General features: G+C 48.8%; 1 protein-coding gene across 1 annotated transcript; it reads left to right on the top strand.

Annotated features, from left to right (window-relative positions):
• The first annotated feature begins 296 nt into the window (after nucleotides 1-296).
• LIG3 (DNA ligase 3) lies at nucleotides 297-27,405 on the top strand. Its single transcript, XM_053367453.1, has 20 exons — nucleotides 297-419; nucleotides 7,066-7,645; nucleotides 9,091-9,234; nucleotides 10,712-10,909; nucleotides 11,610-11,761; nucleotides 12,792-12,958; nucleotides 14,056-14,133; nucleotides 16,205-16,373; nucleotides 17,542-17,697; nucleotides 18,560-18,691; nucleotides 19,777-19,856; nucleotides 20,339-20,426; nucleotides 20,807-20,884; nucleotides 21,571-21,694; nucleotides 21,874-22,016; nucleotides 22,881-22,955; nucleotides 24,301-24,447; nucleotides 25,247-25,421; nucleotides 26,597-26,691; nucleotides 27,002-27,405. The coding sequence occupies exons 2-20, from the start codon at nucleotides 7,093-7,095 to the stop codon at nucleotides 27,233-27,235; spliced, it is 2,988 nt and encodes a 995-aa protein (XP_053223428.1). The 5' UTR covers nucleotides 297-419; nucleotides 7,066-7,092; the 3' UTR covers nucleotides 27,236-27,405.
• The last annotated feature ends 583 nt before the right edge of the window (nucleotides 27,406-27,988 follow it).

The following is a 27,988-nucleotide window of genomic DNA, read 5'->3' as shown; positions in this document are numbered from 1 at the left end:
TGCTATGTGGGCAGGAGCAGGGACCGAGCAACCCCCATTGCGGGGATTCGAACCGCCAACCTTCTGATCAGCAAGTCCTAGGCTCTGTGGTTTAACCCACAGCGCCACCCGCGTCCCTTAGACGCACCTTAGAGACCAACTAAGTTTGTTCTTGGTATAAGCTTTCGTGTGCATGGACACTGAAATCGGGAGGTGAAGAGTTAATAGGAGGAAAAGGGGCGTGGCTTGCTCGGGTCAGGAGCGGAGACACGGCCTTTCCTGCTTCCAAAGAACCTTAGGACGAGCGGTGACGTCACGCCGCGGGGGGTCGACGCGACGTTCTGTGCGCATGCGCCCGCAGCGCGAGCGAGAGGGGCCGCCGGAGATGCCCGGATTTAAAAGGGGTCTTCGCCGAGGCTGAAGGGGCCCATTGAAGGAAGGTGGGTGTCCGCGAAGGAGGGGACCTGGTTGAAAATGGGCGAGGGGACGCGCCGGTGGGTCCTGCTCCCCGCTCTTTCAAGGAGCCTAGACTTGAGGTGATGGGCGCCCATAGGGGGGCGTGGCTTGCGCTCCCCCCTCCCAACCGTCACTTTGTGGGGGGGAAAATGGCGCGTGCGCGGTAGCCACCAAGCATCCCCCAGCCCACGAGGTGCCTGAGGCCACGGTGATGATGAGCAGGGAGGAGGAAAAATGGGACTCGGGGTTGGCGAGGGTGAGGAGCTGTTGTCAAGGGGTCTCTCTCTCTCTGCCTGGAGCCTCCTTTTCCCCCTTCTCTTCCGACCTAAGATAGACTTGAGGTGGTGGAGAGGCTCTCCCAATATTCATTGGGCAGGGTTGGTGGGATTAGGTTGTGAGTGTACTAAATAGAGAAGCGTGTCTGCTCCACGTGGCTTAACCCTGAAATTGCTAGGCATGCGTGTCGCTTGTAGTATATTTCTCCTACTGACTGTAGCCATTGCACGTGTTTTGTTTTTGCAACAGAACTTAAATAAAAAGATTAAAAACTGCAAACCCACCCAGTTTCATTAAGCTTCATGAAATATACTCAGAGTCGCGAAGTGATTTCATGCTCTTTATTCAGCTCATAGTGGTGAGGAGGAATGAATGAAAGTCCCCTCAAAGTATCTGCTTTATATACATTATTTACACAATGGGCTGCACATGATTGGCTAATTCCGGAATTCTACTGTAAGCCAATCAGGTTGTGGATTCACTTCTATCTGGAGCATGATTGGGTAGTTCCTGCCAACCAATCATGCTGCTGCATTGTTCTAGGACCAATCAGACTGCTGCATTCTGAATCCTATTGTTCTAGGACCAATCAGACTGCTGCCTTTTGGATCCTATTGTTCTAGGACCAATCAGACTGCTGCAGTTTGGATCCTATTCAACTCAGTACATAACACCCCTCCCCTCTAAGTTCCAGTCCTGCCCGGGAGGTCGCATTCATAGTCCTCGAGGTACGCTGGCGGCCTACGTGTGCGTTGTGGCCTGGGGTGTTCCCTGGTCCGGGGTCCAGGTTCTGGCTCGTGTTCCAAGGATGCTGGCTGTGATGGGGCTATTTGGTCTGGCGCAACCGGCTCGCTCAGTCGTGGTTCTGGTTCCGGTGTCCTTTCGGCCTCGCAGGTCCTCTCTGTATTTACTGATTCTGCCTCTCCTGCTGGCCCCTCGTGCTCTATGGGCCTCACTGCCCCTCTGTTCCCTTGGGACTCCTCTGACCTTTCCTCCTCCTGGTTTTCTCCCGGGAATCGTCGCCGTATCTGGTCGCAGTGGCGGCGCCAGCATTGCCCCCCATCTGTTAGCACCTCATACGACACGGGGCCAGTGACCCTGGTGACTGTGGCGGGTACCCATGCTGGGCCTGCCCCAAAATTCTTTGCGTACACTGGGTCCTGGGCCTCGAAGGTCCGGGGGTTCCTGCCTTCCCCCACCACTACTTCATCCTGAGCTCTATCGGGGTGAATGCGGTCCAATCTGATTGCAAGGCGCCGACCCATTAGTAGTTCAGCGGGGCTCCGGCCAGTCGTTGAGCTGGGGGTGCTGTGCTGTGCTAGAAGGAATGTGGCAAGGCGGTACTCCCAATCCCCTTGCGTCATGCGGCGAAGGGTGTCCTTGGTGGTCCGCACCATGCGTTCTGCTTGGCCATTGGTGGCAGGATGGAATGGCGCCGAACGGATGTGGCGGATGGCGTTCTGCGCTGTGAAGGTTTGGAATTCTCCTGACGTAAATGCAGTCCCGTTGTCTGAGACGAGAGTGTCAGGGAGCCCGTGGGTTGCAAACAGCCTGCGTAGTACCCGGATGGCTGCGGACGTAGAAGTGGACGGTACCAGTGCGACTTCCAGCCATTTGGTGTAGGAGTCCACCACTATGAAGAATGTTTTCCCCTGAAAGGGGCCAGCGAAGTCCACATGCAGGCGTGACCATGGTGCTCGGGCGGACTCCCAGGACTGGACTGGGGCCCTTGGGGGATCTGGGCGGGATTCTTGGCAGGCCTGGCAGTGTTTGACCCAGGCCTCTATCTCTCCGTCGATCCCCGGCCACCACACATAACTCCTGGCAAGGGCCTTCATTCTTACTACCCCTGGGTGTGTCTCGTGTAGGGCTGTGAGGACCCTTTTGCGGAGGGGCTGGGGAACAATGACCCTGCTTCCCCATAACAGGCACCCCTTGTGGGCCGACAGTTCATGTTTGCGGGTTGTGTAGCCGGCGAATTCTGGCCCGGGGCTGCTGCTGGGCCATCCCCTCCACACCCAGTCCAGGACCCGGGAGATGACCCTATCTTTCTTGGAATGGTGTGCAACTTCTTGTGCCTGAATGGGGCGGTCGGGAAGCAGCTCCAGGCTCATAACCTCTTGTGCAGGTGCTGGGTCGGGGCCTGTTTCCGGTAGTGGTAGCCTGCTGAGGGCATCCGCATGGCCCATCGCCTTCCCCGGACGGTGAATCAGTGCATACTGGTAGCTGGCAAGGAAAATTGACCACCTGAGGACGCGAGGAGACAGCACTTGGGGGGTCTGCTTTTCAGGGGCAAATAAGCCAAGCAACGGCTTGTGGTCAGTCACCACGGTGAAGGGCCGCCCGTACAAGAAATCATGGAATTTTTTTACTCCCTTCACGATTGCCAGACCCTCCTTGTCGATTTGCGAGTAGTTCCGCTCGGTTGCGTTGAGTGTCTGGGAAAAGTATGCCACCGGTACCTCTCTTCCATCTGGGAGTTGGTGTCCCAGGACAGCGCCAATTCCATAGGGCGAGGCATCGCATGCTAGCACCACCGGCAGCCTCTCGTCGAAGTGTGCCAAGACCGAGTTTGAGACAAGCAAGTCCTTGACTGCCTGGAATGCGGCCTCCTGGCGCTGGCCCCACACCCAAGGGGCCCGCTTGTCCAGGAGTCTGTGTAGGGGCTCTGCTACCGCCGCCTTGTGGGGAAGGAAGGAATGGTAAAAGTTCAATAGTCCCAAGAAGGCCTGAAGTTCAGTCTTGTTCTTGGGCGCTGGGGCATCACAAATGGCCCGTACCTTGTCCCCAGTCGGGTGGACCCCTTCTGCGTCCACCATAAATCCCAGAAAGTCCACCTGAGGCACTCCTAGTAGACATTTTTCCCGCTTCACCTTGAGACCCGCCGTCTGGAAACGGTGCAGAACGGTGCGGAGGCGGTCCTCAAACTCCTCTGGTGTGGGCCCGGCAATCAACACATCATCGAAGAAGGGGGTGACGCCAGGAATCCCTTTAAGTAGAGAGTCCATTAGATTCTGGAATATGCCTGGTGCCACGCTGACACCGAATTGCAGCCGCTTTACCCTGAATGCTCCTCTGTGCGTCACAATCGTCTGTGCCTCTGCTGTGGCCTCATCTACTGGCAGCTGTTGATATGCTTGGGCCAAGTCCAGCTTGCCAAAAATTTTCGACCCAGCCAGGGTGGCAAGAACATGGCTGACCACTGGCACTGGGTATGCATGGGCCGTGAGGGCCTTGTTTATGGTACATTTGTAGTCTGCGCAGATGCGGACTGAACCATTAGGCTTGACGGGCGTGACGATTGGGGTTTCCCAGGGGGCATTAGGCACCGGCTCCAGCACTCCTTGCTCCACGAGCCGGTCCAATTCCTCGTCTATACGGGGTTTCAGGGCGAACGGGACCCGGCGGGCCTTGAGCCTGACCGGTCGTACTGCGGGGTCAAGCTGTAGAGCAATGGGGGGGCCCGTATACTGTCCCAATTTCCCATCGAAAACCCCCGGAAATTCCTTGCATATTGCGTCCACGTCCACTTGTAAGCTAGTGTGGTTCACCCCGGTGACGGCTAGCCCCAGTGGTCCAAACCATGCCAATCCCAGTAAGCTAATGTAGGGGCCCTTGACCACAAGCAAGTCCAGTTGCCGCGTCCGCCCTCGGTATTGCACCCTGAAGGTCCCCACCCCCATTGTGGGGACCTTACGTTTTTGGAAGTCCCGGAGGGTGAATGGGGCCGGCCTGAGTTTGGGACCCCCAGTAGGACACAGTTTCCTTAAGGTCCTTGCCGAGATTATGGATAGAGTTGAACCCGTGTCAAGCTCCATGCGGCATGGGGCCCCCTCTATCTGTACGTCAACATAAATTTTCTCTACGTTGGGGTGGGGCAACTGGTATACCTGGAATTCCGTGAGCTCTGTCGAGTTGCCTTGGTGCGTTGGGCCCCGGGACCTGGGGCTCTTGGATTGGTCATCTGATGCCTGGCGTCGGGTGGGCCGAGCCCGACACACCCGGGCGATGTGTCCCAATTTTCTGCACTGCCTGCACTCTGCGTTGCGGAAACGGCAGGTCCTCCTCTCGTGACTTTCTCCACAGCTTGCGCAGCTCCCTCCTTCTCGTCGAGGCAGCTGTGGTATGTGGGCTGCTTGAGTGCGCTGCTGTACTCGGTGCACCTCCTCCCTGTCGGATCCTGAGTCGTCGGTGAGGTCTTCGTGGTGGACCCTCGGTTGGGACAGCTGGCTCGGCCGTGCCTCTTGCGTCGACCTCTCGGCAGCTTCCGTTGCCAGGGCCTCCTCCAGAGCGACCTGGAACGTTAGGTCCTTCTTAGCGTAGAGGCGTCGTTGCAGCTTCTCATCCTTCAGGCCACCGACGAGGCGGTCACGAAGCATGTTCTCCAGCTCTGAGAAGTTGCAGAACCGGGCGGCTTGGCGGAGAGACGTCACAAACCCAGTTATGGTTTCCCCAGGGGCTTGCCGCTTTGCGTAGAAGGCATTTCGACGAGCCACCACTGAGGGCTGCGGCGAAAAGTGCCCCTTCAGCTGTTCCATTATTGTTTTGTATGGAACAGTAGCGACGTCTTCAGGCGCAAGGAGGGCCCGGGCGATTTCAAACGTCTCCTCTCCACAGACGCTGAAGAATATCGCCCTCTTCTTGGCGTCTTCTTCGTCGGTGACCCCTTTGGCTTCTAGGAGGAAGGTGAAACGGGAGGCGTACGCTTCCCAGTCTCCAGATGCTGGGTTGAATGGCGAGAAGCTGTTGTCGGTTGCCATTCTGAGTTCCTTGTGTCCCGGAGCTGAAGCCTGGATACACGGTGCGAGGCAGCGGTGCGGCAGGTGGCGGTGCTGTGTGTGGCAGTCAGCTCAGCGGGATCCCACCTTCGTCGCCAGTGAAATATACTCAGAGTCGCGAAGTGATTTCATGCTCTTTATTCAGCTCATAGTGGTGAGGAGGAATGAATGAAAGTCCCCTCAAAGTATCTGCTTTATATACATTATTTACACAATGGGCTGCACATGATTGGCTAATTCCGGAATTCTACTGTAAGCCAATCAGGTTGTGGATTCACTTCTATCTGGAGCATGATTGGGTAGTTCCTGCCAACCAATCATGCTGCTGCATTGTTCTAGGACCAATCAGACTGCTGCATTCTGAATCCTATCGTTCTAGGACCAATCAGACTGCTGCCTTTTGGATCCTATTGTTCTAGGACCAATCAGACTGCTGCAGTTTGGATCCTATTCAACTCAGTACATAACACTTCAATAGCACTGAAGTGTTATTTGACAACAGCCAGTTTAAAGCGCAAGTGTTCGTTCAAATGCCATTTGTAAAAAGAAAACTCTTCCCAGTCTTGAAGGAAGCCAGACCCATGGAAGCTCTCTTTCTTCTGCTTGCCTTCTTTCTTATAATCAGTCCAGGCCTGCCTGCCAGTTTCCTCTTCCTCCTTAGTTGCCCCTTGTAGAACACATCTGTGGGGAGGAGGAAGGGAACAAAAGTGGAATTAGTGGCTCTGCCTGTCTTTGGCTCTGACTCACCTATCCTTTCCTCTGCCCTACCAGCCGCCACAAAGTCACTTGACCAAACGTTTCTGTGTGACTGGGAAAAAGTTTTGTAACAATACTGTCACACCAGGGGGAAAAAATGTTCCCCTCACAGCTGTCAAAAATAACCACAGTTTTAAAATGCTGTTTTCTAATTTCAGCCTCTCATACATGTAAATCTCTCAGAAGTGGAGAGGGTTGGATTTCTTGAAGCATTACAATATAGAAGTACATGAAATTTGATAAAAGTAGAAGTTAAGGCCTGTATTTTCTGCTGATGTTTCATTTTTTTAAAAACTGCAGTTTTTTGGTCTTACAAGGCTCAGTGTTGTTTTGAACATTATCTTTTATTTTAAATTAAATGTGTATTTGATGATCCATTGTTTAGGAGCTGTATCAAGAGGGTTTCCCTTTAAAAGGTGGCTTTATACATATTTTAAATAAATGGATTCCAAGTAAAAGTCTCCATTCATTGAGGAAGAATGATGTCTCCAAGGGTAGTGGTGACTCCCCCTGCAAGAGCCCGGTTGTCTCTTAAAAAGGCAAGTAAATTGATGGTGGCCTCAGTTTTTCTTACCCAGACCCCTTTTGTACAGAGTTCTATATGTCTTTCCCCACCACCTCCTTTTTTCTCTCTTAGCTCAGCACAGTGAGAGAAAAGGAGACCAGGGTGGAATCTACACACATATAAAAACGCTGTGAAACTACTTTTTTAAAAAAAATGTTATGAAAATACATTGAATTTTGCATAGCTCACTGTCGCCATCTAGTGTCACATTTGTATTTTGCACTTTACAACACATTTAAAATGTTTTATTTGCAGCTGTGTAGCTGAGTCCCAGGAAACTACATGCCTTCTCTGCTCAGGGTACATCTCCTAAAGGCAGCAAGAACCCTTAGCAGAAGTGAAAAAACCTTGCTTTCAGCACAGACAGCTCAAACCCGAGCTGGCCACAGTTTCCAAAAGATCGTTGCCTTCCGCAGGTGCTCCTGGTTGTGGAGCAGCAGCACCCCATCTCCGGCTGGCTGGTGGTACCAGCTGTGCATTGCCCGTGGCTTTCTCTTCCCATTGCCACTACCCATTTGGCCCTCAAAGCCCCTGTGCACAGTCTCTGAGATGGCAGAGCAGCGCTACTGCGTGGACTACGCCAAGCGAGGCACGGCGGGCTGCAAGAAGTGCAAGGAGAAGATCCTCAAGGGGATGGTGCGCATCGGGAAGGTGGTGCCCAACCCATTCACAGAGTCCGGTGGGGACATGAAGGAGTGGTACCACGTCAAGTGCATTTTCGAGAAGCTGGAGAGGGCCCGGGCAACGACAAAGAAGATTGAGGACATCACGGATTTGGAGGGCTGGGAGGAGCTGCAGGACAGTGAGAAGGAGCTGATAAACCAGCACATCTCAGGTAAGTGGTGGTGGTAAGAGCAGTTATATAGGGTGGCCCAGTATTCAGAGCCTTGGCTACTTAAAGTTAGCCACATTCATGCATATTATTAGTACTAGCGTTGCAAATTATTATTTTTTTATTTGTTTATTTTGATGATGATGTTTATTAGATTTCAATTACAATTCAATAATGGCCTAATTATAGCAATAAGGTAAAGGTAAAGGGACCCCTGACCATTAGGTCCAGTCGCGGACGACTCTGGGGTTGCGGCGCTCATCTCACTTTATTGGCCGAGGAAGCCGGCGTACAGCTTTCGGGTCATGTGGTCAGCATGACTAAGCCGCTTCTGGCGAACCAGAGCAGCGCATGGAAACGCCATTTACCATCCCGCCACAGCGGTACCTATTTATCTACTTGCACTTTGACGTGCTTTCGAACGGCTAGGTTGGCAGGAGCTGGGACCAAGCAACAGGAGCTCACCCCGTCGCGGGGATTCGAACCTCCAACCTTCTGATCGGCAAGCCCTAGGTTCTGTGGTTTAACCCACAGTGCCACCTGCGACCCTTATTATAGCAATACCAATTTATACTACAGTTCTTAATACCAGTCGTTCAAATACCAAATTATATAATTAAAATAAGGTGGCCCCCCACGTGCTAGAATTGATGGTTTGATTATTTGCTTTATTTCTGCATTCCAAAATTTTATTAATTTCCATTACATTCCAGTCATCATATTAATCCCTTATACAACAACTGCTATATTCATAACTTCTTATTGTGTTGACACATTAAATGATATATAAAACTAGAAATGTGGAACTCAAACTATATCCTCCTCCTTCTAGTGTGTGGCAATTATTCTGTCCCTGATGTTTCTTCCTGTCCTTGTGTTTATTTTATGTTTTTATGGCATTTATATCCCACGTTTCCATGGAACTCAAAGTGGCGCACAGGGTTCTCCTCCTCCTGTCTTCTAATCCCCACAACAACCTGCCAGTCATCTTCCATTACTTTGCCAATAGGATCCTGCCCATAATTAACCAATTTGTCACAAGTTGCCTGTTACGTTTGGATTTTGAGTTGAGGGCCAGATACATGTCAAATCACTTTTGCTAGTAGTTTCTTAAATTTTTAGAAAAGTGGAGGGCATGTTTCTCTGAACATGTACAGTGGTACCTCGAGTTACATACGCTTCAGGTTACAGACTCCGCTAACCCAGAAATAGTACCTCGGGTTAAGAACTTTGCTTCAGGATCAGAACAGAAATTGTGCTCCAGCGGCACAGCAGCAGCAGGAGGCCCCATTAGCCAAAGTGGTGCTTCAGGTTAAGAACAGTTTCAGGTTAAGAACGGACCTCTGGAACGAATTAGGTACCACTGTATTACTCAAGACCTGTAAAGGTGTAGAATAAATTCTGTGGCTCCTGAGGCCTTTAACCTTTGACCCCTCATATCTTCACAGATCTTACTTCCAAAGCTGCAAACACTCCGAAGAAGAAGGCCACTGTCCAGGCGAAGATTTCTGCCAGTGGTCAAATCACCTCCCCCAAGAAAATGCCGGCAGCTTCTTCTGATCCATCACCAAAGAAATTTTCAGGGTTTACAGGTGCATAAGAGATGGATGGGCCTCTTTCTTTTGGTTGTGATTCATTGGTAGCATTTCTGGCTCAGAGTCTTAGCTTTGGTTCTATGGGGAAGTCTGCAGGTGCTCTTGGATGTGGCCAATCCATGTCTAATGAGCTGGGTTTTAACATTTATGCCATCTGCTGATAGACTTCGTTAACTGATGATTTGGCAAGAGTCTTAAGGATGCAGGAAGAGCCCTGCTGGATTAAGTCAAAGGGTCCATCTGTTTCTGTATCTTGCACCTCACAGTGCAAAGCACAAAAGGCTACAGCCCTCCCTTGCAGTTGCATCTCAGCACCTTGTATTCAGAGGTAGACTGCCTCTGAACATGAAGGTTCCATTTAGCTATTGTAGCCAATATGTTGGTAGACTCATCCTCCTCCTCCACCATCTCTATGAATTTGTCTAACTCTGCCTTGTAAGTAAGCCCACAAAAGTATACCAGTCTGCTGGAGGGGGTGGGGCTTACAGGTCTCTCCTCCATTGGTCTGCTACATTTCTTACCTGGGTGCAGAGAAAGGGCCTTTTTTCTCTGGCAGCCCACCTGTTCTGCACTGGCAATGGAGGAAGGATGGAACACACCGTCCCTCCCTCCAGCCAGCTTGCCTGCCTACAAAGAATTCCTTGTCGCCTGTGGCAAGTGGGTGAGTGGTTTGGACTGGTCTAATCCCTTTTCTAAATCTAGCTAAGCCAGCTGGCATCACCACATCTCATCACAAGGAAATTCCATATGTTAAGTGTGCTGAGTGAATGTCATTTTCTAACATCTGTTCTGAATCTGCTGCCCATCAGCTTCAATCCTAAGGTATGAAAGAGGTAGAAAAATGTACCTCTGTTCACATTCTCTACAGACAGGGATGGGGAAACCTCTGCCCTGCCAACTTGTTTTGACCTGCTGGGCTTCCGCATTTGGCCTATGAAGCTGTTTTGGCCGAGCCTTGCCCACCTTGCAACTCACATTATCTCTGACCATTGTGGCTGGAGCTGATGGGTGTTGTCATCCAACAAGATCTGGAGGGCTGCAGGCTAGCCACCTCTGTGATACACACTCCTGGAAGCGATCCCTATTGAGCATGACTTCCTTCCGATCACCCAGGCCTAGGATCAGGCTGGCTGATTTGACATTCCAAACCATTTGCCGATGGTGATCTGCAGCAGACGTCCTGGTAAAACACAGGTAGCCAACGTGGTGCCTTCCAGATGTTGATGGACTATATCCCTGAATTGTTGGGCAAGCTGGCTAGGGCTGAGGGGAGCTGGAGCCTTCAGCCTCTTCAGTTTTAATCCAGAAACAACAAATCTGAGAAACACTGCCTTGGATCTACTCAGGTGCTGTTACCTGCACCTGGTCCTCAGGATAGGATGGGCCAGAAGTACAAATGTTTTGGGGTGGGTGGGAAATCGCAGGTCATGCCAGTCCATGGTATCTTCCCCTGAAGTTCCCTTTTTCTGCACAGCTAAGCCGGGCAGCTCTGATGAAGTGGCTTCTGCATCTCCCCGCAAGCCCAGCTTGTCCACAGAGAAGAGTGACCCAAAGCACAAGGACTGTTTGCTGCGGGAATTCAGGAAGCTTTGCGCTATGGTAGCTGACAAACCTAGCTACAACGTCAAGACCCAGATCATCCAGGACTTCCTGCAGAAGGGAACCAGTGGAGGTACAATTTCTTCTCCCTTTCTCTTTTTTTAAAAAATGGGAGCGTTTGTATTGATGTAGAGGGCAGGCTCAAATATATGAACAGTTATTTATTATTATTTATTAAATTTGTATACCACCCTTCATCTTAAGATCACAGGGTGGTTCATAACAGAAAAATACAAAAAGAAAAACACAAAATACCTAATTTTTAAAAAACCAGTAAACGCCCCCCCCCATATTATTATTTATTAAATATGAGTGATTTGCCAAATGGGACAGGTGGAACACAGTTTGTTTCTTCATCCTGGTGACATAATGTATAATATATGAATGCTATATGTCAGTGGTCACCAAGCGCTTTCAGGCCACTTCCCCTTTGTTCCATAAGCTCATTCCCAGTGCCTCCAACCCTACAAAAAGCATTTTTCTGAATAGCAGTTTGCACAACCCACTAAGGAGGATCATAGCACAATAACATTCAAAAGGGTAACAATTAATTAGTTACTGTTTTGCACTCAAAGTGACTTTGATGATGAAAATAGAAATAACAAAGACATTGAAGTCAGATGTAAAATCAGCAATAAAGATTAAATATTCATCTGTGATAAGCTTGGGTTGCTGTGATTAGGGATGTGGGTTTTCCAGAGACCTCTTCATTATGGGCAAATGTGGTCCACAGAGGCCAGGCTGTCCATTCTCACCTCTTTCCTTGTACCCAGATGGCTTCCGTGGGGATCTCTACCTGACAGTCAAGCTGCTGTTGCCGGGGGTCATAAAGAGTGTTTACAACCTGAATGACAAGCAGATCGTAAAGCTCTTCAGCAGGATATTTGGCTGCAACCAGGAGGACATGGTCCGAGACCTTGAACAAGTGAGGAATGAGTTTGCTGTGTAATGGTCTTGAATCTTGGGCCTCCAGGCCTGTCCGTCAAGCCCTCAGGACACTCCCCAAGACACACACACACCCCATTAGCCATCCTTGAGTGTTTTGGCCTGGCTGGGATGGGTCATTGAACTCTGCTCATGGCTCTTGCTTGCCTGGATGGGGGACAGAGAGAGGTGTTGGTATAGAACCAGGATTCAAGATGCAGAACTGGCCCCAAACTAACAAAATAAATTTCAATATAGACAAATGTAAGGTTCTGCACTTAGGCAGGAATAATCAGATGCACACATTTAGGATGGGGGACACCTGGCTTGGCAGCAGTACATGGGGAAAGGATCCACTGGTTTAGTAGATCACAAACTTAATATGAGTCAACAGAACGATGCAGCAACAACAACAACAAAAATGTTAATCCAGGCTGCATCAATGGAAGTCTAGTGTCCAGATTGAGGAAAGCAATAGAACTATTCTGCCTTGGTCAGACCCCACGTGGAGTCCTGTGTCCAGTTCTGGGCACTACATTTTAAGAAGGATATTGACAAGCTGGAAGGTGTGCAAAGGAGGGAGACTAAGATGATCAAGGGTTTGGAAACCAAGCCTTTTGAGGAAATGTTGAGGGAGCTGGGATGTTCAGCCTGGAGGACAGAAGTGCTGTTACATGGAAGACGGAGCAAGCTTGTTTTCTGCTGCTCCAGGGGGGACAACCTGAATCACTGTATTCAGATGACAAGAAAGGAGATTCCAACTAAATATCAGGAATAGCTTTCTGACAGTAAGAGCTGTTCTAAAATGGAATAGACTACCTTGGGAAGTGGTGGATTCCCCTTCACTGGAGGTTTTTCAACTGAAGTTGGATGACTATCTACCAGGAATTCTCTAGCTGTTTTCTGCACTACAGAGGAATGGATTAGATAACTAGATTATTCTCAGGGTCCCTTCAAATCCTACATTTCTATTATTTTGTGAAAAGACTCCCCTCCCTATGTGATTTAGTCTATGATTTTATTTTAAACAGGGTGACGTGTCTGAGACCGTGCGCATCTTCTTTGAGCAGAGCAAATCCTGCCCCCCCGCTGCCAAGAGCCTCTTGACGATCCAAGAGGTTGATGACTTCCTGACACAGCTCTCTAAGCTTTCCAAAGAGGACGACCAGCAAAGCTTGCTGCAGGATGTTGCAAACAGGTACAGTAAGAGATTTGAGATTCCTGGCTAGGGAGATCAAGCTAGAGGGGAGGAACTTCCCCATGTCTCCAGTGTGTTATTGGGGCTCCCATAATTCCTTACCATCAGTTTAGCTGACAGCTGGGATTGATGGGAGTTGTAGTCTGACAACGTCTGGAGGGCAGCAGATTAGAGGAAGACCACGACAGGTTCTGCTCAAAGGACAGATTCTGAAGCGGCAGCACAAGTTGCCAGCTTGCTTTTGCAGAAGCAGGGATCTGCTTACATGTGTGAATGGAAGACTGTTTTGGTGCTTTTCTAATCCTGCTTGTGCAGTGATAGCAACAAAACAATCAAGGGAATGGAGCAAATCCCCTATGGGGAAAGATTGCAGCATTTGGGACTTTTTACTTTAGAGAAAAGGTAAAAGAAGGAAGTTTGTGAAACTATGCATGGCGTGGAGAAAGTGGACAGAGGAAAGTTTTTCTCCCTGTCACATAACATTAGAATTTGTGGTCATCCGATGAAGCTGAGTGTTGGGAGATTCAGGACAGATAAAAGAAAGTCCTTCTTCACTCAGCACATAGTTAAACTATGGAATCCTCCCCCACAGGAGGCAGTGATGGCCACTGACCTGGATGGCTTTAAAAGAGAAGTAGAAAAATTCATGGAGGAGAGAGAGCTATTGATGGCTACTAGCTGTGATGGCTATGCTCTGCCTGGAAACCACAGGAAGGGGAAAGTGCTGCTGTGCTTCGCTCCTGCTTGCATGCTTCTCTTTGGGGCATCTGGCTGACTCCTGTGAGAGCAGGTTGCTGGACTAGATCAGCCACTGGACTGATCCAACAAGAAAAAAAATCACTGGGGAGAAATAATCTGCGTAGAAGTGGGGGGGGGGCTCAGCATTTCCCCTGCTGCCCCTTCCTTTACAGGCTGACTTGGTAGGCTGCTGTTGCATCTATTTTGATCTTCAGCACTGCAAGCTGCATGTTCCTTACCATTAAGGTTTTTTTAATAAACAAGTGGCCAGTTTGCAGCTGATAAATTATCCAATGATTAATTGTTATGCTTCATGATATTGTTTTATGATTGTTTTTTATTGTTTTTATAATTTTCAGGTGCACGGCCAATGACCTGAAGTGCATCATCCGGTTGATAAAGCATGACTTGAAAATGAATGCTGGAGCCAAACATGTGTAAGCTCTCTCTGTGTATATGTCGTTTCCAGAAATAATGCAGAAGTCTAAAAATGGAATGTGATGGAGACATAGAAAAAGACTGCTTGGGCTCATTTTGAAATGGAGCTAGAGAACCTGCTGCTCTCCCAACTCTCAATAGCCCCAGCAACCAAGATTTTAGTGTGGCATAGCAGTTAGAGTGCTGGACTAGGACCTGGGAGACCAGGAGTCAAATCTCACTCAGCCATGACATTCACTGTCTCCCAACCTAACCTACCTCACAGGGCTGATGTGAGGATTAAAGGAGAAAGGTTTGGGGAACCATGTATACTACCCTGAGCCCCTTGGAGAAAAAAGTGGGATATAACTGCATTAAATATAAATACATATAGCGTCATCAGCCCAGTATTGTGCAGTGGGATTCAGCAAGCGCCTTCTGCACCAGCTTTTGCAATGCCTGTTGAAAATGTTTCTATTCTGCAAGGCCTATGCAGCCAATGAAGAATACATCATTCCGCAGTGGTTAATGGTATAACAATTATGGTTTTGTTACACTAAACCACTTTGAATTTCTTTTATGATTCAGTGGTGTACAATTTTTAAATAAATACAGTTGTACCTTGGAAGTTGACCGAAATCCATTCCAGAAGTCCATTCGACTTCCAAAATGTTTGGAAACCAAAGCGTGGCTTCTGATTAGCTGCAGGAAGCTCCTGCAGCCAATTGGAAGCCATGAAAGCCCCATCGGACATTCAGTTCCAAAGAATGTTTGCAAATCAGAACACTCACTTCCAGGTTTGCGGCGTTTGGGAGTGAAAACATCCAAGTACCAAGGTATTTGGAATCCAAGGTACGACTGTATGTAGAAATTTATTACTATTGCTGTTAATTATAGTTATTGATCACTTCTTTGCCAAGCTAATTCAAAGCAACTTGCAGTATATAAACAAACACATATGTTGACTCTGGCAACAATGTACAGTCGTACCTTGGTTCTTGAATGCCTTGTGACTCGAACATTTTTGAACGTCCAATGCGGCTTCTGCAGCTTCCGATTGAGCCCAGGAAGCTCCTGCAGCCAATCAGAAGCCGTGCCTTGGTTTTTAAATGTTTTCGGAAGTCAAACAGATTCTGTTTGAGAACCAAGGTATGACTGTATCTAAAAGGCAATCCTATTTTTGAAAAAGCAGTATTAAAACATACCACCCACTCAAGAAGGCCAGAGATAATGAAGAGAGAAAGGCCTGATTGAAAAAGAGATTTTTTTTGCCTGGCACATAAAGCTGTGCAACGATGACACCAGGCAGGCCTCCCTGGTGAGAGAATTCCACAAACAGCAAGGTGATAAATAATGCACTGACCTTTAAAAATTCAGGCCTCAGTTTTCCCTCAGCTATTCTGTGGTCTTAGGGACGCGGGTGGCGCTGTGGGTAAAACCTCAGTGCCTAGGACTTGCTGATCGTATGGTCGGCGGTTCGAATCCCCGCGGCGGGGTGAGCTCCCGTCGTTCGGTCCCAGCTCCTGCCCACCTAGCAGTTCGAAAGCACCCCTAAGTGCAAGTAGATAAATAGGTACCGCTTTATAGCGGGAAGGTAAACGGCGTTTCCATGTGCAGCGCTGGTGCTGGCTCGCCAGAGCAGCTCCGTCACGCTGGCCACGTGACCCAGAAGTGTCCTCGGACAGCGCTGGCTCCCGGCCTCTTAAGCGAGATGAGCACGCAACCCCAGAGTCGGTCACGACTGGCCCGTACGGGCAGGGGTACCTTTACCTTTACCTTTATTCTGTGGTCTTATTCCTCACACAGCACTCTTCAGCTCCTTTCTCCCCTCTTCTATCTCAATTGACAAGAATACAATTGCTGGTTCAGGCTAACAGTCCACCCTCAAGCACATCCCAAGCAGAAGAGCCCTCTCATCCTGTGACTTCCAGCAACTCATTGCTGCCTCCAATAGTAAAGGCAGAGCAGAACCATTGTGGCTGGTAGCCATCGATAGCCCCTCTCCTCTATGACTTCATCTAATTTTAAAGGAAAATAATATATGAGACTGTTACCTCCCACAATCTTTCTCCCTGCCTCCTTTCCTTTCAGGTTGGATGCCTTGGACCCAAATGCTTATGAGGCTTTCAAAGCCTCGCGCAACCTCCACGACGTGGTCGAAAGGGTGCTGAGGAACCAGCAGGAGTCCCAGAAGGTGCCAGGCCTAAAGAGGACTCTCAGCGTCCAGGCCACGCTGATGACCCCCGTTCAACCCATGCTGGTAAAAAGAAACAACCCCAAACCCTGTGACCTAGTGGTCTCCTCATCCAGCCCGTGGAGCTCCCTTTAGAGGCCTTCCTGTCCCCATCTCTGTCAACTGTTTGGCTTTTAATGAAGGCTAAAGCAAGGAAGAATCTAGTGGCACTTTTTGTGGGATGAGCTTGTGTGGATCACAGTCCATTCTGCAATGTAAGAGCCGGGCTGCTACCAAAGGGGGGTCCATCCAGCCTAGCATTCTGTTCTCACAGAGCCCAACTGGATGCCAGAAGATGGGGAAGAGTAGGACAGGTGTATAAATCATTCCAGAGCTGCTTCTAAGAGGGTGAAGTCTTGTGATCTGCAGGCGGGTCTTCTAAAGTGCTGAGAATCCCTTTTTCAGAGGGAGAGCAGCTATCCCCAACCTGGTGCTTTCTGGATGTCTCCAACTACAGTTCACATCAGTCACTAGGGCTGGCCAATGTATCAGTGTATCGTCCAAAACCAGTCTGAAGTCCATATCGTGAGATTAGTTTCATAATTTTTGACCTGGCAACAGAATGTGAATCATCACCCACACACTATGCAAAAATCACAATGTGGGGGAAAACGTGAAGCCAGCGAATGCCTCTACATAGCTCCACCTTATTTCAGATATTGTGATATATTGGTATATCACGATGTTGGAAACCAGATATTGTGCAGTCCTTTCAGCCACGCTGGCTGGGCTGATTGGAGTTGTAGTATGAGACCTTCAGAAGACACCAGGTTGTTGCAGAAGGTTCCAGGATCACACCTCAACACCTTGGGTGGAGGGGAGAGGATTGGCGAAGATCTCGGCCTCAGCAGCTGGAGGATTGTTGTTGGATTTTGGCATAGACGGTACTGTTTTACATGGGGTGTTGGTCTGCATAGTAGAAGACAACTTGTGCCTAGCTTGTACAAGGAGAAGGGACATAGATCAGGACGAGAGAATCTGCCTTGTAGGCAGAAGGTCTCAGGTTCAACTCCCAGTAGGGTTGGGAGAGACTCCTACCTGAAATCCTGGAGAGCTGCTGCCAGTCAGTGTAGACAGTACAGAGATAGGTGGACCCATGTTCTGGCACAATACAAAGCAGCTTCCTGTGTTGTAGATCTGAATGCAATTAAAAGTCATAAGGTGGGATTTTTCTTCTCCTCCTTTCTCCCACAAGGCTGAGGCCTGTAAGTCCATCGAGTACGCCATGAAGAAATGCCCCAACGGGATGTACTCTGAGATCAAGTACGACGGGGAGCGCGTCCAGGTGCACAAGAAAGGCGACCACTTCAGCTACTTCAGTCGCAGCTTGAAACCTGTCCTTCCACACAAGGTCAGTGGAACCTTCTGTTACTTTATTATGATTGCATTTCTATCCCACCTTTTTCTACAAGGAGCTCAAGGTGGTTTATATGGTCCCTTCCCCCATTTCCTCCTCACAACAACCCTGTGAGGTAGGTTAGGCTGAGAACCAATGTCTGGCCCAAAATCACTCAGCTTCATGGCCAATGGGGGGGGCGGGAATTGAACCTTGATCTCCCAGGTCCTAGTCTGACACTAACCACTGTACCACACTGTCTTTACACCACTCCAGTGTTTGGAGTTTATAAGCAGCAGCAGAAGGTTAACTTAGTGTAATGAATCCTTGCTTGGAGGATACCTTTTATTGGAAGGTATTCAGACTGAGAGTATAGGAAAGAGTTCTGCTGTGCTGGCTAACGTGTTGGAGAAGCCAAGAAGCCAGGCTTGCCCCTTTGATCTCAGGACATGCATCCGAGATGACCTCTCGCCTCGAGGTCCAGAGAGGGAGGAGGAGGAGGAGCAGAAAATTGTAAACAGGTTGCAACCTAAGACGTATCATTCTAAACTTTAAAGGATAGATTGGCACAGAGTTTAAAGGTGCGGGAATAATTTGGGAATCTAGAAGTCCCTTACTCTGTCTGCTTAAACCCCTTTCTGCAATGTGAGTTGTGCTCAAACTTCTAACACTCTTTGGGTCGCTTCCTGTGGAAACGAATGGCTGGCTTCTTACCGAAATCACATGCCTGGCATGTTCCGCTAGTATTGGGGAACTAAGTGCCCCTGCTTTCTCCAGCAGGGTTCTGCTGCCTGACGTGATCATCTGACTCTCCCTAACAGAAGGAGTGACCCTGGCAAGAAACCCTGATCTCATGATGTGCTTATGTTTAAACCAGGTGGCCCATTTCAAGGACTTCATCCCCAAGGCTTTCCCAGGGGGACACAGCATGATCCTGGATGCAGAAGTTCTTCTAATAGACAACAAGACAGCCAAGCCCCTTCCCTTTGGGACACTTGGAGTGCACAAGGTGCATGGTTTTAATCTCTCCCTGCCCAGAAATGGACAAAATGACCCAACTCATTGCAAAGCAGGTTGATTTTATTAAAACACAGCAAGTAACAGCAGATGGGAGTTGTAGTTGAAAACACCTAGGGGCACCAGTTTGGGGGATGCTAAGCTTAGGTTGTGGGGCAGACAGTGGCAAGACACGCTGGTGGGTTATAGCATTGGGTATCATACGTAGAAAGACCAGAATTTTCCTTCTCCCCGCTTTCATGCAACTCATGGAATCGACCACTGAAATTGACAGCTTAGAGATTCAGGAAAGATGGGGAGAACTTCAGAAAGGCAGAATTTAGGGACATCTCGCCTGCAGAGAGGCCAAGATTTACTTCAACTATGGTTTATTAAACCTTGGTTTAATGTTACGTGCAAATCCTGTCCAGTGTTTTAACTGTGGTTTGTTTACTGCCAAAAAACCACAATCAGAAGCTGTGTTTTTTACTGGCATCTCATTTTAACATGCAAACCCAGCCTGCTTCCTTAACTGGGGGTTGTCTGACTACCTCACCCCCAGACACTCTTCAAGCTAGAAGGGCACTTTGCCAGCAAAGTTTGAAGCATTGAGCCACAGTTGGTTTGATCAGCTGTGGAACAGCTCACTGGGTTGAACTGTCTTTGGTCTGACAGAGATCCGTTTCCAAGACAAAACTGATTCCTGCATTGCACAGAGTTGGGCTAGGTGACCCTTTGTGTGCCTTCCAACTCTTTGATTCTGTGAAGTTCTGAGAGGGGGGCAGGGAGCAGTCATGGGCGGATCTGAAGCCCTGTTTGTGAGCTGCACAAAGTGGACTCCAACTCCCATCAGCCCCAGCCAGCATCAGGGATAAGGGGACCTGCAGTCCAGCAAGGTCTGGAGGACACCAGGTTCCCCAGCCCTGGCACAGAGAAAGAGGCTGTGGAGAAAGGCGGGCCGAGGAGGAGAGGCAGCAAGGAGACCCAGGGAAGACTGTGGGCCTTGCCAGATGGAAGAGCTTCAGCCTAGCTCTACCGGATTTTTTTCTCCAACCCCAAATATAATCTGTGTTCTAACATATCACTGTCTCTCTGCAGAAAGCAGCTTTCCAGGACGCCAACGTCTGCCTCTTTGTGTTTGACTGTATCTACTTCAACGACGTCAGTCTGATGGACAGGTGGGTCTCATTCTCTCGGTATAACTCGAGACCATATCTGTTCCTATTTATCCCCTTAGATCTGCAGAACTGGCCTTGCTACAGGTGCCATATAATACTCATTAAGCACTTGTAAGAAATTGAATCTTTTAGCGCAGCGGCAACCACACTTTGGAACTCCCTGCCTATTGACATCAGGGAGGCACCTTTACAGTCCTCTTTTTCACACCTGTGAAAAACACTTTTGATTAGGCAAGCCTACCCAGATATGTAGAAGGTTGATCTGTGTTCTAATCTGGTTGTTAGCATAACTTTGATTTTCATTATTCTTTGAATGTTTTAAATAGCTGCTTTTTTACTGTTTTTATTGGCTATTTCACTGTTTTATTATTTTAATGTCTACATTTCATGAAATAAATGAAAATTAAATAAAGTTAGGCCCATTTTGTCCTGAAACCTGTTTTTCTCATCATCCCTCGCCATCTCTGCCCTGTTTTCTCCAGGCCGCTCCGTGAGCGCCGCAAGTTTCTCTACGATAACATGGTGGAAATCCCCAACCGAATCCTCTTCTCGGAGATGAAGCATGTCACGGTGGGTGCCATTCCATACTGTGAGCTGGAAACGCTTGGAAATGTCCCCGCGGGGAATATTGAAGACTCTCAAATCGCCACCAACAAAAATGAGCTCAGTATTCTGAGGAGCCTACCAGCATTAGCCTAATAATGTCCACAGTGTTCTGGAATCCAGACAGTTCTTTTCTGTTTTGTCCAGATTTGACTGAAGTAGAAAATGAGCACAGCCTAGGTAGGATGGGGAAAGAGTGAATTTCTTACATTCCGTTCTTGATAGAAAAAGTTTTACAGTTCTGCATTTTGTTCCTTCTGATTCTTACTCTTATTCCTGCAAGAAACTAACACAGCCAGTCACTCCCCCTCTGGTAATCCTTTTTAACTTGGCTTTTTCTCTTTCAGAAAGCTTCAGACCTTGCTGATATGATCAACCGGGTCATCCGTGAGGGGCTGGAGGGTTTGGTGCTGAAAGACGTGAAGGCATGTAGCCTTGTGTTTTTGATGCACACACCAGACAATTTATTTTACTTAGTCCATCAGCTTGGTTTATTTTTAAAAAATAAATAAGTGGTTTACATAAAATGGTACAAAATATTCATTAAAATTGGCAATAAAACCCGTAAACATAAGAAAATGATCATAGATAAAATCAGCCTTTTTAAAAAAACAAAGAAACAAACATAAAATTACCTGTCAAGATAGGCTTGGCTAAGCAAAAAGGTTTTAATAGGTATCAAACTGCACAACGTACCGGTAAGTGCCTGCCTAATATCAAGAGGCAGGAAGTTCCAGAGACTAGGGGCATCACACTAAACTATCAGTTTCTCTCAAGTGTGCAACAGACATTATGCTGCACTTGTAAAAGTGACAGCTCCACAGATTGAAGCAAACGGGGCACATTTTGATTACTTTTTAGACAGAAAAGTGAGGTGCAAATGTTGGTTAAACTGAAGATCTCCATCTAGAAATTGTCTCTCTCTTCCCCCTGCCTCTTCCAACTTCACAGCTATCTGCTGGCATTGTCCTAGAGCTTCAATGCCTATTTTTGCAAGCATAAGGACTAGGAGGTTGCTTTTTGTTTTTAAACATGACACACAGCCCTGGATATGATACACTTTAGAGAGCTCTGGCCAACCGCCCCTTCTTTCTTGCTTTGGCCTGTGCAGAGCCTCTATGAGCCAGGAAAACGCCACTGGCTCAAGGTGAAGAAGGACTACCTCAACGAAGGGGCAATGGCTGACACGGCAGACCTGGTGGTCTTGGGTGCCTTCTACGGCCAAGGGAGCAAAGGTGGGTGTCTTAGAAACCAGCCACAGAGGAACACTTAAGAGGCCTGGGAAATTCCCTCCCTCCCCCCCCCATCACTGCAACCAATCTAGTTGGTGGCGGTCCATGGGACATAAAGTCTGTGTTTCCAGTTGAGCTGCTCTAAAGCAGGGACCGCGTTTCCCTCCCGCTCTCTGCCACAGGTGGGATGATGTCCATCTTCCTCATGGGCTGCTACGATCCCGACAGCCAGAAGTGGTGCACGGTGACCAAATGCGCCGGCGGCCATGATGACGCCACGCTGGCCCGGCTGCAAAAGGAGCTGGACATGGTGAAGATCAGCAAGGTTTGCAGCCCAGAGATGTCACAGCCCTCGCGTGTCGGTTGCAGGGATTCTCAAACCTTTGAGAGCTGCTGTCAAGTTGGCATACATGAGAACAGGTCCAATGGCCCATTAGGCCAGCATCCTGTTCTCACAGTGGCCAGCCAGATGTCTCAGCAGGAAACCCACAAGCCAGGACCTGAGCACAAGAGTGCTCTCCCCTTCCTGCAGTTTTACAGCAACTGGCATTCAGAAGCATCACTGCCTCTGACCATGGAGGCAGAGCATAGCCATCATGACTAGTAGTAGCCATCAATAGCCGTCTCCTTCACAAATTTGTCCAATTGTCTGTTAAAGCCATCCATCTGGTGGCCCAGGAGCAAGTTCCATAGTTTAACTAGGCACTGCATGAATAAGTCCTTTCTTTTATCCCTTCTGCATTTTCCAACATTCAGCTTCATTGGATGCCCACAAGTTCTAGTGTTTCTCCATGCCCTGCATAATGTTTTTAACTTCTCTCGTGTCACGTCTTGCTTGCCTTTTCTCTAAGCTCAGAAGTCCCAGATGCTGCAGTTTTTCCTCAGGGGGGTCACTCCATTCCCTTGATCATTTTGACAACACTGAGCTAGATGGAATAATGGCCTGACTCAGCCTATGGCTGCTTCCAATGGTCCTTTCAGCGCTGTTGCACTCCAGTCTTGTTTTGTGGGCTTCCCAGAACAGTTATCTGTGATTGGCTACTGTGAGAAGAGCATGCTGGGCATGCTGGACCTCTATGGGCCCTGATACAGCAGCCAGGCTCCTCTTCAAAGATCTTCCAAGGTGGTAGGCTCAAGGAATGGGATTATTTTGAAGGTGACTTCCTGTGTCTTTTTCTCTCCTTCCTAGGATCCCAGTAAGATTCCAAGCTGGCTGAAAATAAATAAGAATTATTACCCAGACTTCATTGTTCCAGATCCGAAGGTAAAACAGCCTGAGAGGGAGGGGCAGGAGCTGCAGGGGGAGAGGAATAGGATTGTCCCTGTGCAAAAGTAACAATGGGCTCTGATTTTCAATGTGGACCTTTTTTTAGAGGTTGTGGGCAGGGGGCGTTCTGTAAATGAATTGTTAGTGTCTGGTGTGGCTAGATAGGTGAAGCTAAGCAGATATGAACCCAGTTAGATCCTTGGTTGAGAAACCACTGTTCCATATGAGAGCTTTGTGTGTTGGGGGGGGGGTAGTTCAGTTTTAAAAATTCTGCATACAATTGTACCTTGGTACTCAAACAGAACCCATTCCAGGAGTCCATTCGACTCCCAGAACTGTTCAAAAACCAAGGTGCGGCTTCCGATTGGCTGCAGGAGCATCCTGCAGCCAATTAGAAGCCACACTGGGTGTTCAGCTTCCAAAAATCATTCAAAAACTGGAACACACTCCTCCGGGTTTTGATTGTTCGGGAGCCGATTTGTTCGGGAGCCAAGGCGTTTGAGATCCAAGGTATGACTGTATACAAAAAATTGCACATTCCTAAACCCTTGGATCTGCCCCATGGGTAGTGGGTAGGGGAGACCAAGAGAATCCTCTGTACTTCCGGTGCCTGTGTGCCAATCGGGCCTTGTCTGGCAGTCGAAGTGGAGAACTTAAAAGCTCTTTTCACAATAGATAACCCCAAGCAGATCCGGCTCAAAAAGAACTCTGGCTTGCTTGGATTTAACTTGCACAATTTGAACCATCCTGTCTTCAGCCAAGTATGGTTGAAATCACATGAGTTAAATGAGCACAGGATGCGATCAGCTTGTGTTTGTGTGTGTGTCAAAAGTCCCTTTTAATCATATCTGTTCATTTGGTGCCCTACCTCTTCACTGGATCAAAGACCCAAAGTGGGTTTTCCTATGAACTCAGAGCACACACCATGTTGCCTCAACCACTTCTCTCAGATCTCCTGACCATGTTGAAAAAAGAATCCTGTTCAAGTATAGTGGAAGCAGATGAATGTTTCTCAGACGTCTTGAAAACAAGGAAGAGGGAGCATAATCCAAGCTGTGTATATGCTTAATACACTACAATTCTTCACCCAGTACTCCCAAGACTGCCTCTCTGGCCATGGGGGCTAGTAGTTTCCTTTAGAATTTTCAGAACCCAAGCTGAGATTCTTGGGGTGCTGAATTCTGTTCCAGTCTTGTGCAGAACTCGCACAGAATTCTGGCTGTTCTCCAGCAGAGTTCTCCCTCACAAACTGCTGTCCTTTACTGGTGAACTGCATTGGGCAGCAGAGAGAGGGTTGGCCAAGGAAGGTTGGGTCAGCTCAGATCGTTGCCTTCTGCCTTAGGAAGCGCCAGTCTGGGAGATCACGGGGGCTGAGTTCTCCAAAGCAGAGGCCCACACCGCCGATGGGATCTCCATCCGCTTTCCACGCTGCACGCGGATCCGAGACGACAAAGACTGGGCCACGGCCACCTCCCTACCACAACTCCGGGTGAGTCACCCACTACTTCTTCTCATTCCTTCAAAACCAGGAGTGGAACTTCACTTGATTCTTAGGGGAAGCAGCTGTAGCTTAGTGGTTGAGCATCTGTTCTGCATTTAGAAGATCCCAGGTTAAATCCCCAATGACGTCACCAGGTTTCTCCTGTCTGGAATCATTGGGCTAGATTGGGAAGGTTTATCCTGCCTGGAATCCAGGAAAGCTGCTGCCAGTCAGTGTGGACAGTGCTGAGCTAGGTGAACCTGTGGTCTGACTCAGTATGAGGCAGCTTCCTCTGATTCATAGAATTGTAGAGTTGGAAGGGACCTCAAGGGTAATCTAGTCTAACCCCCAACCCTGTAGTCAGAACCAAGAGGACTAGAATCATGCTTAGGTATGGCTGGCAAATCCTGAAGGGTATGTCTGAAATCCTGGAGAGCCGCTATCAGTCTAGGCAGTGCTGAGTGAGATGGACCAAGGGTCTGGCTCAGCTTTATTTGTACATGTGTGTTTGTAAATAGATTGATAGATCTTTTAAAATTATAATCTTTTTCATTTCAAGGGGAAGAGCTACAGCTCATTGGTGGGGTGTCTGTTCTGCATGCAGGAGATCCAAGGTTCAGTCCCCAACGGTATCCCCAGGTTGGGTTGGCAAGGTTTTTCCTGGCTGAAACCCAGGGGAGCTGCTGCCAGTCGGTGTAGACAATACTGAGCTAGATGGACCAGAGGCACCTTCCTTTGTTCCTTGGCTGAGGGTTTCTTTCCTGTTTTCTAATGGCAAATCCCTACCCTATACTCTGGCGGGGGGCAGGAGCTATACCAGTTGTCCAAGGAGAAGTCTGACTTCACTGTGGTCGCCATGGAGGAGGAGAACTCCACAGCTGGCAGCAGCGGAGAGACAGATGGGCAGTCGAGGTCTTCCACTCCCCGCAAGGCTCCAAAGCAGCCCTCCAGCAAGTCCCCGGCAAAAGCTAAGAAGCCTGAAGGTGTGGGGGCTGGGATGTTTGTTGCTGTGGGAGAGGGGCTGGAGAGGGCCGTTGAAAGTTCCCTTGGGCATCAAACCCTGCCCCAAATAGAGACACACCCAGCTGGGTTCCTGCTTTGTCTTTTGACAACACATGGCGAGGTGCAGCTGTAGAAGCAGGGCCTTTATGGTCATGGCCCCACGGCAGCCCAAAGCCACAGTTCTTCACTCTCTTTTTAAGGGACTGCAAGGTGCACCTTTTTTCTTATGGGGATTGGGGTCAGAGATGGAGGGAAGCTTCTGGCCCTCCAGATGTTGCTGGACTATAACTCCCAGGGACTATAACTCCCAGCATCCTCCTTGGCCATTGGCAGGCGCTGATGGGAGTTGGACGTCTAGCAAACCACAGGTTCCTCCATCCCTGCAGTGGGCATTGTGCACTGATGAATCTGTCAGTTCATCAGTGATGCTGATCCATTTTTGTAATTCATGCTTTAGGTTTCTCCATGTCTCTAATTATAATAGTTATTTTTTTGTTCTGGAAGCTTGTTCGGTGCCAATCCCTGCCACATGCTTTCCAAAACCCTCTCAGGGCCACCCTAAAGCCCATCCAAACCCTAGTATAAAGACAGGCTGTTGCAATTAAGTTGCCTGTCAGTAGCCAGGAATAGGGTGATGATCGGCCACTGTGAGAAAGGGAGAGACTGTATTTCAGTTGGTGGAGCACTCGCTTGGCACCCAGAAAGTCCCAGATTCAGTCACCAAGTGGGAGAGACTCCTGCATGAAATGCTGGAGAGAGCTGCTGCCGGTCAGTGTAGACAGTACTGAGCTAAATGGACCAATAATATCACTCTGTATAACAGCTTCCTATGTTTATTTGAGAACAGGATGCTGGACTAGATGGGCCATTGGCCTATTCTAGCAGGCCTTTCTTCTGTGGCTTTAACTGGTGCAGATATTTATTTTAAATGATCAGTTTCCCACTCCACAGTTTATGGGGTGAGGTGGGCTAGAAGACCAGTACATTTTTTAGTGAGAGATAGTTTTTAAAGTAGCATTGCATAACCTCTTGAGTGGGAAGGACACAGCGCCACCAGATGCCCGCCGTTAACCCTTCTACACTGCCCTCTCCCTTCTCCTGGCAAGGCACCCTAACTCACTGATGTAGAATGTTTTGTTGTCTTCTTTCTTTTTAGCCAGCAAACCTGTAGAAAAGTCCCCACTGAAGAAGGCAACGGAGAAGCGAGGAGAAAAGAGGAAAGCCTCTGAGCTGGAAGGAGAGAAGGGGAAGGTAAGAGGATCTGACCTCCTCATCCCTCTCCTGGGATATGGATATCAGTGGCTACTAGCCAGGATGCCTATAATCTGCCTACACTGTTGGAGACAGCTTGCCTCTGAATACCAGCTCCTGGGGGGAGTGTACTCACCCCGATTGCGGACTCGGCATGGCTCGGTTGAAGCAACCTCGTGGGCCAAGTGGAGAAGTCCTGTGGGCCCGACTAGGCCTGTGGGCCGCCAGTTCCCAACCCACCATATAGCAAGCTGAGTCCTTCCTCACTCACCATCCTGTTGTGCGTGTCTTCCCATTTCTCCATCCGCAGATGCTGCTGGATATCTTCACTGGGGTGAAGCTGTACATGCCTCCTTCCGTGGAAGGCTTCAGCAAAATTAGGCGGTATTTTGTCGCCTACGACGGAGACCTGGTCCGCGAATTCGACACCTCCTCAGCGACACACGTTATGGGGGACGTGGAAGAGAATCCATCTGCCAAGCACGTCTCCCCGGACTGGATCTGGGAGTGCATACGGAAAAGGAGGCTGGTAGCCCCTTGCTAAGCTGGTCTTTGGCCCATGCCAAGGCCGCAGCAGCCACAGGGACAGGTGAGGGGAGCAAGGTGGCTTTTAAGGATGCCTTAACTACATTTTTAAAGAAAAGGTGTAACACCTTTTGGGATGAAATTTTCAGCTCTGATAAACTGACATTATGGAAATCAAATTAAATATCACCTCATGGGTCTGTTCTTATTTCTAAGAATGAAGGGGTATAGTTGTCATCCCGTCCCATCCCCCGCAAAATGAAAAGGGTGGTATTTAAGTCTAGGAGTAAGTCTCCTACTATAGGCTCAAGACCCACAAATGCAGCAGAGCTGTCACTGCCACGCAAACTCCTCAGCCAAGTCTGAAGGTTTCTGCTTTTTACTCCCCTTTCTTAAAAGAGAATCTTCTCCTACCTCCTCCCCATGTCCCAGTGGGAACATGTTGCCTGGCTTGGGAAGAGGCTGTCATTCCAATTTCCATGGCTTCACACTTGACCATTAGCCGGACCACTGTAGTTCATGTGTTGTGAAGTGACCAGACTGCTGATGGGAACTTTAACACATGACACCCAAGATAAAACAGCTGCACTGGCCGCCCATCTGTTACTGAGCCAGGTTCAAGGTCCCTGTATTAATTTACAAAGGCCTGAACAACTTAGGTCCTGAGTATCTCAGGAACTACCTGAACCCTTATATCCCAGTTCAGTCACAAAGATCATCTGCAGGAGTGTTATTGGTCATTCCCCAAGTAGGTGAGGCTCATTTGACAAAG

Source organism: Podarcis raffonei, chromosome 15, assembly GCF_027172205.1.
Source record: "Podarcis raffonei isolate rPodRaf1 chromosome 15, rPodRaf1.pri, whole genome shotgun sequence".
NCBI lineage: Eukaryota > Metazoa > Chordata > Lepidosauria > Squamata > Lacertidae > Podarcis > Podarcis raffonei.
This window is presented reverse-complemented; position numbering and strand designations above follow the sequence as displayed.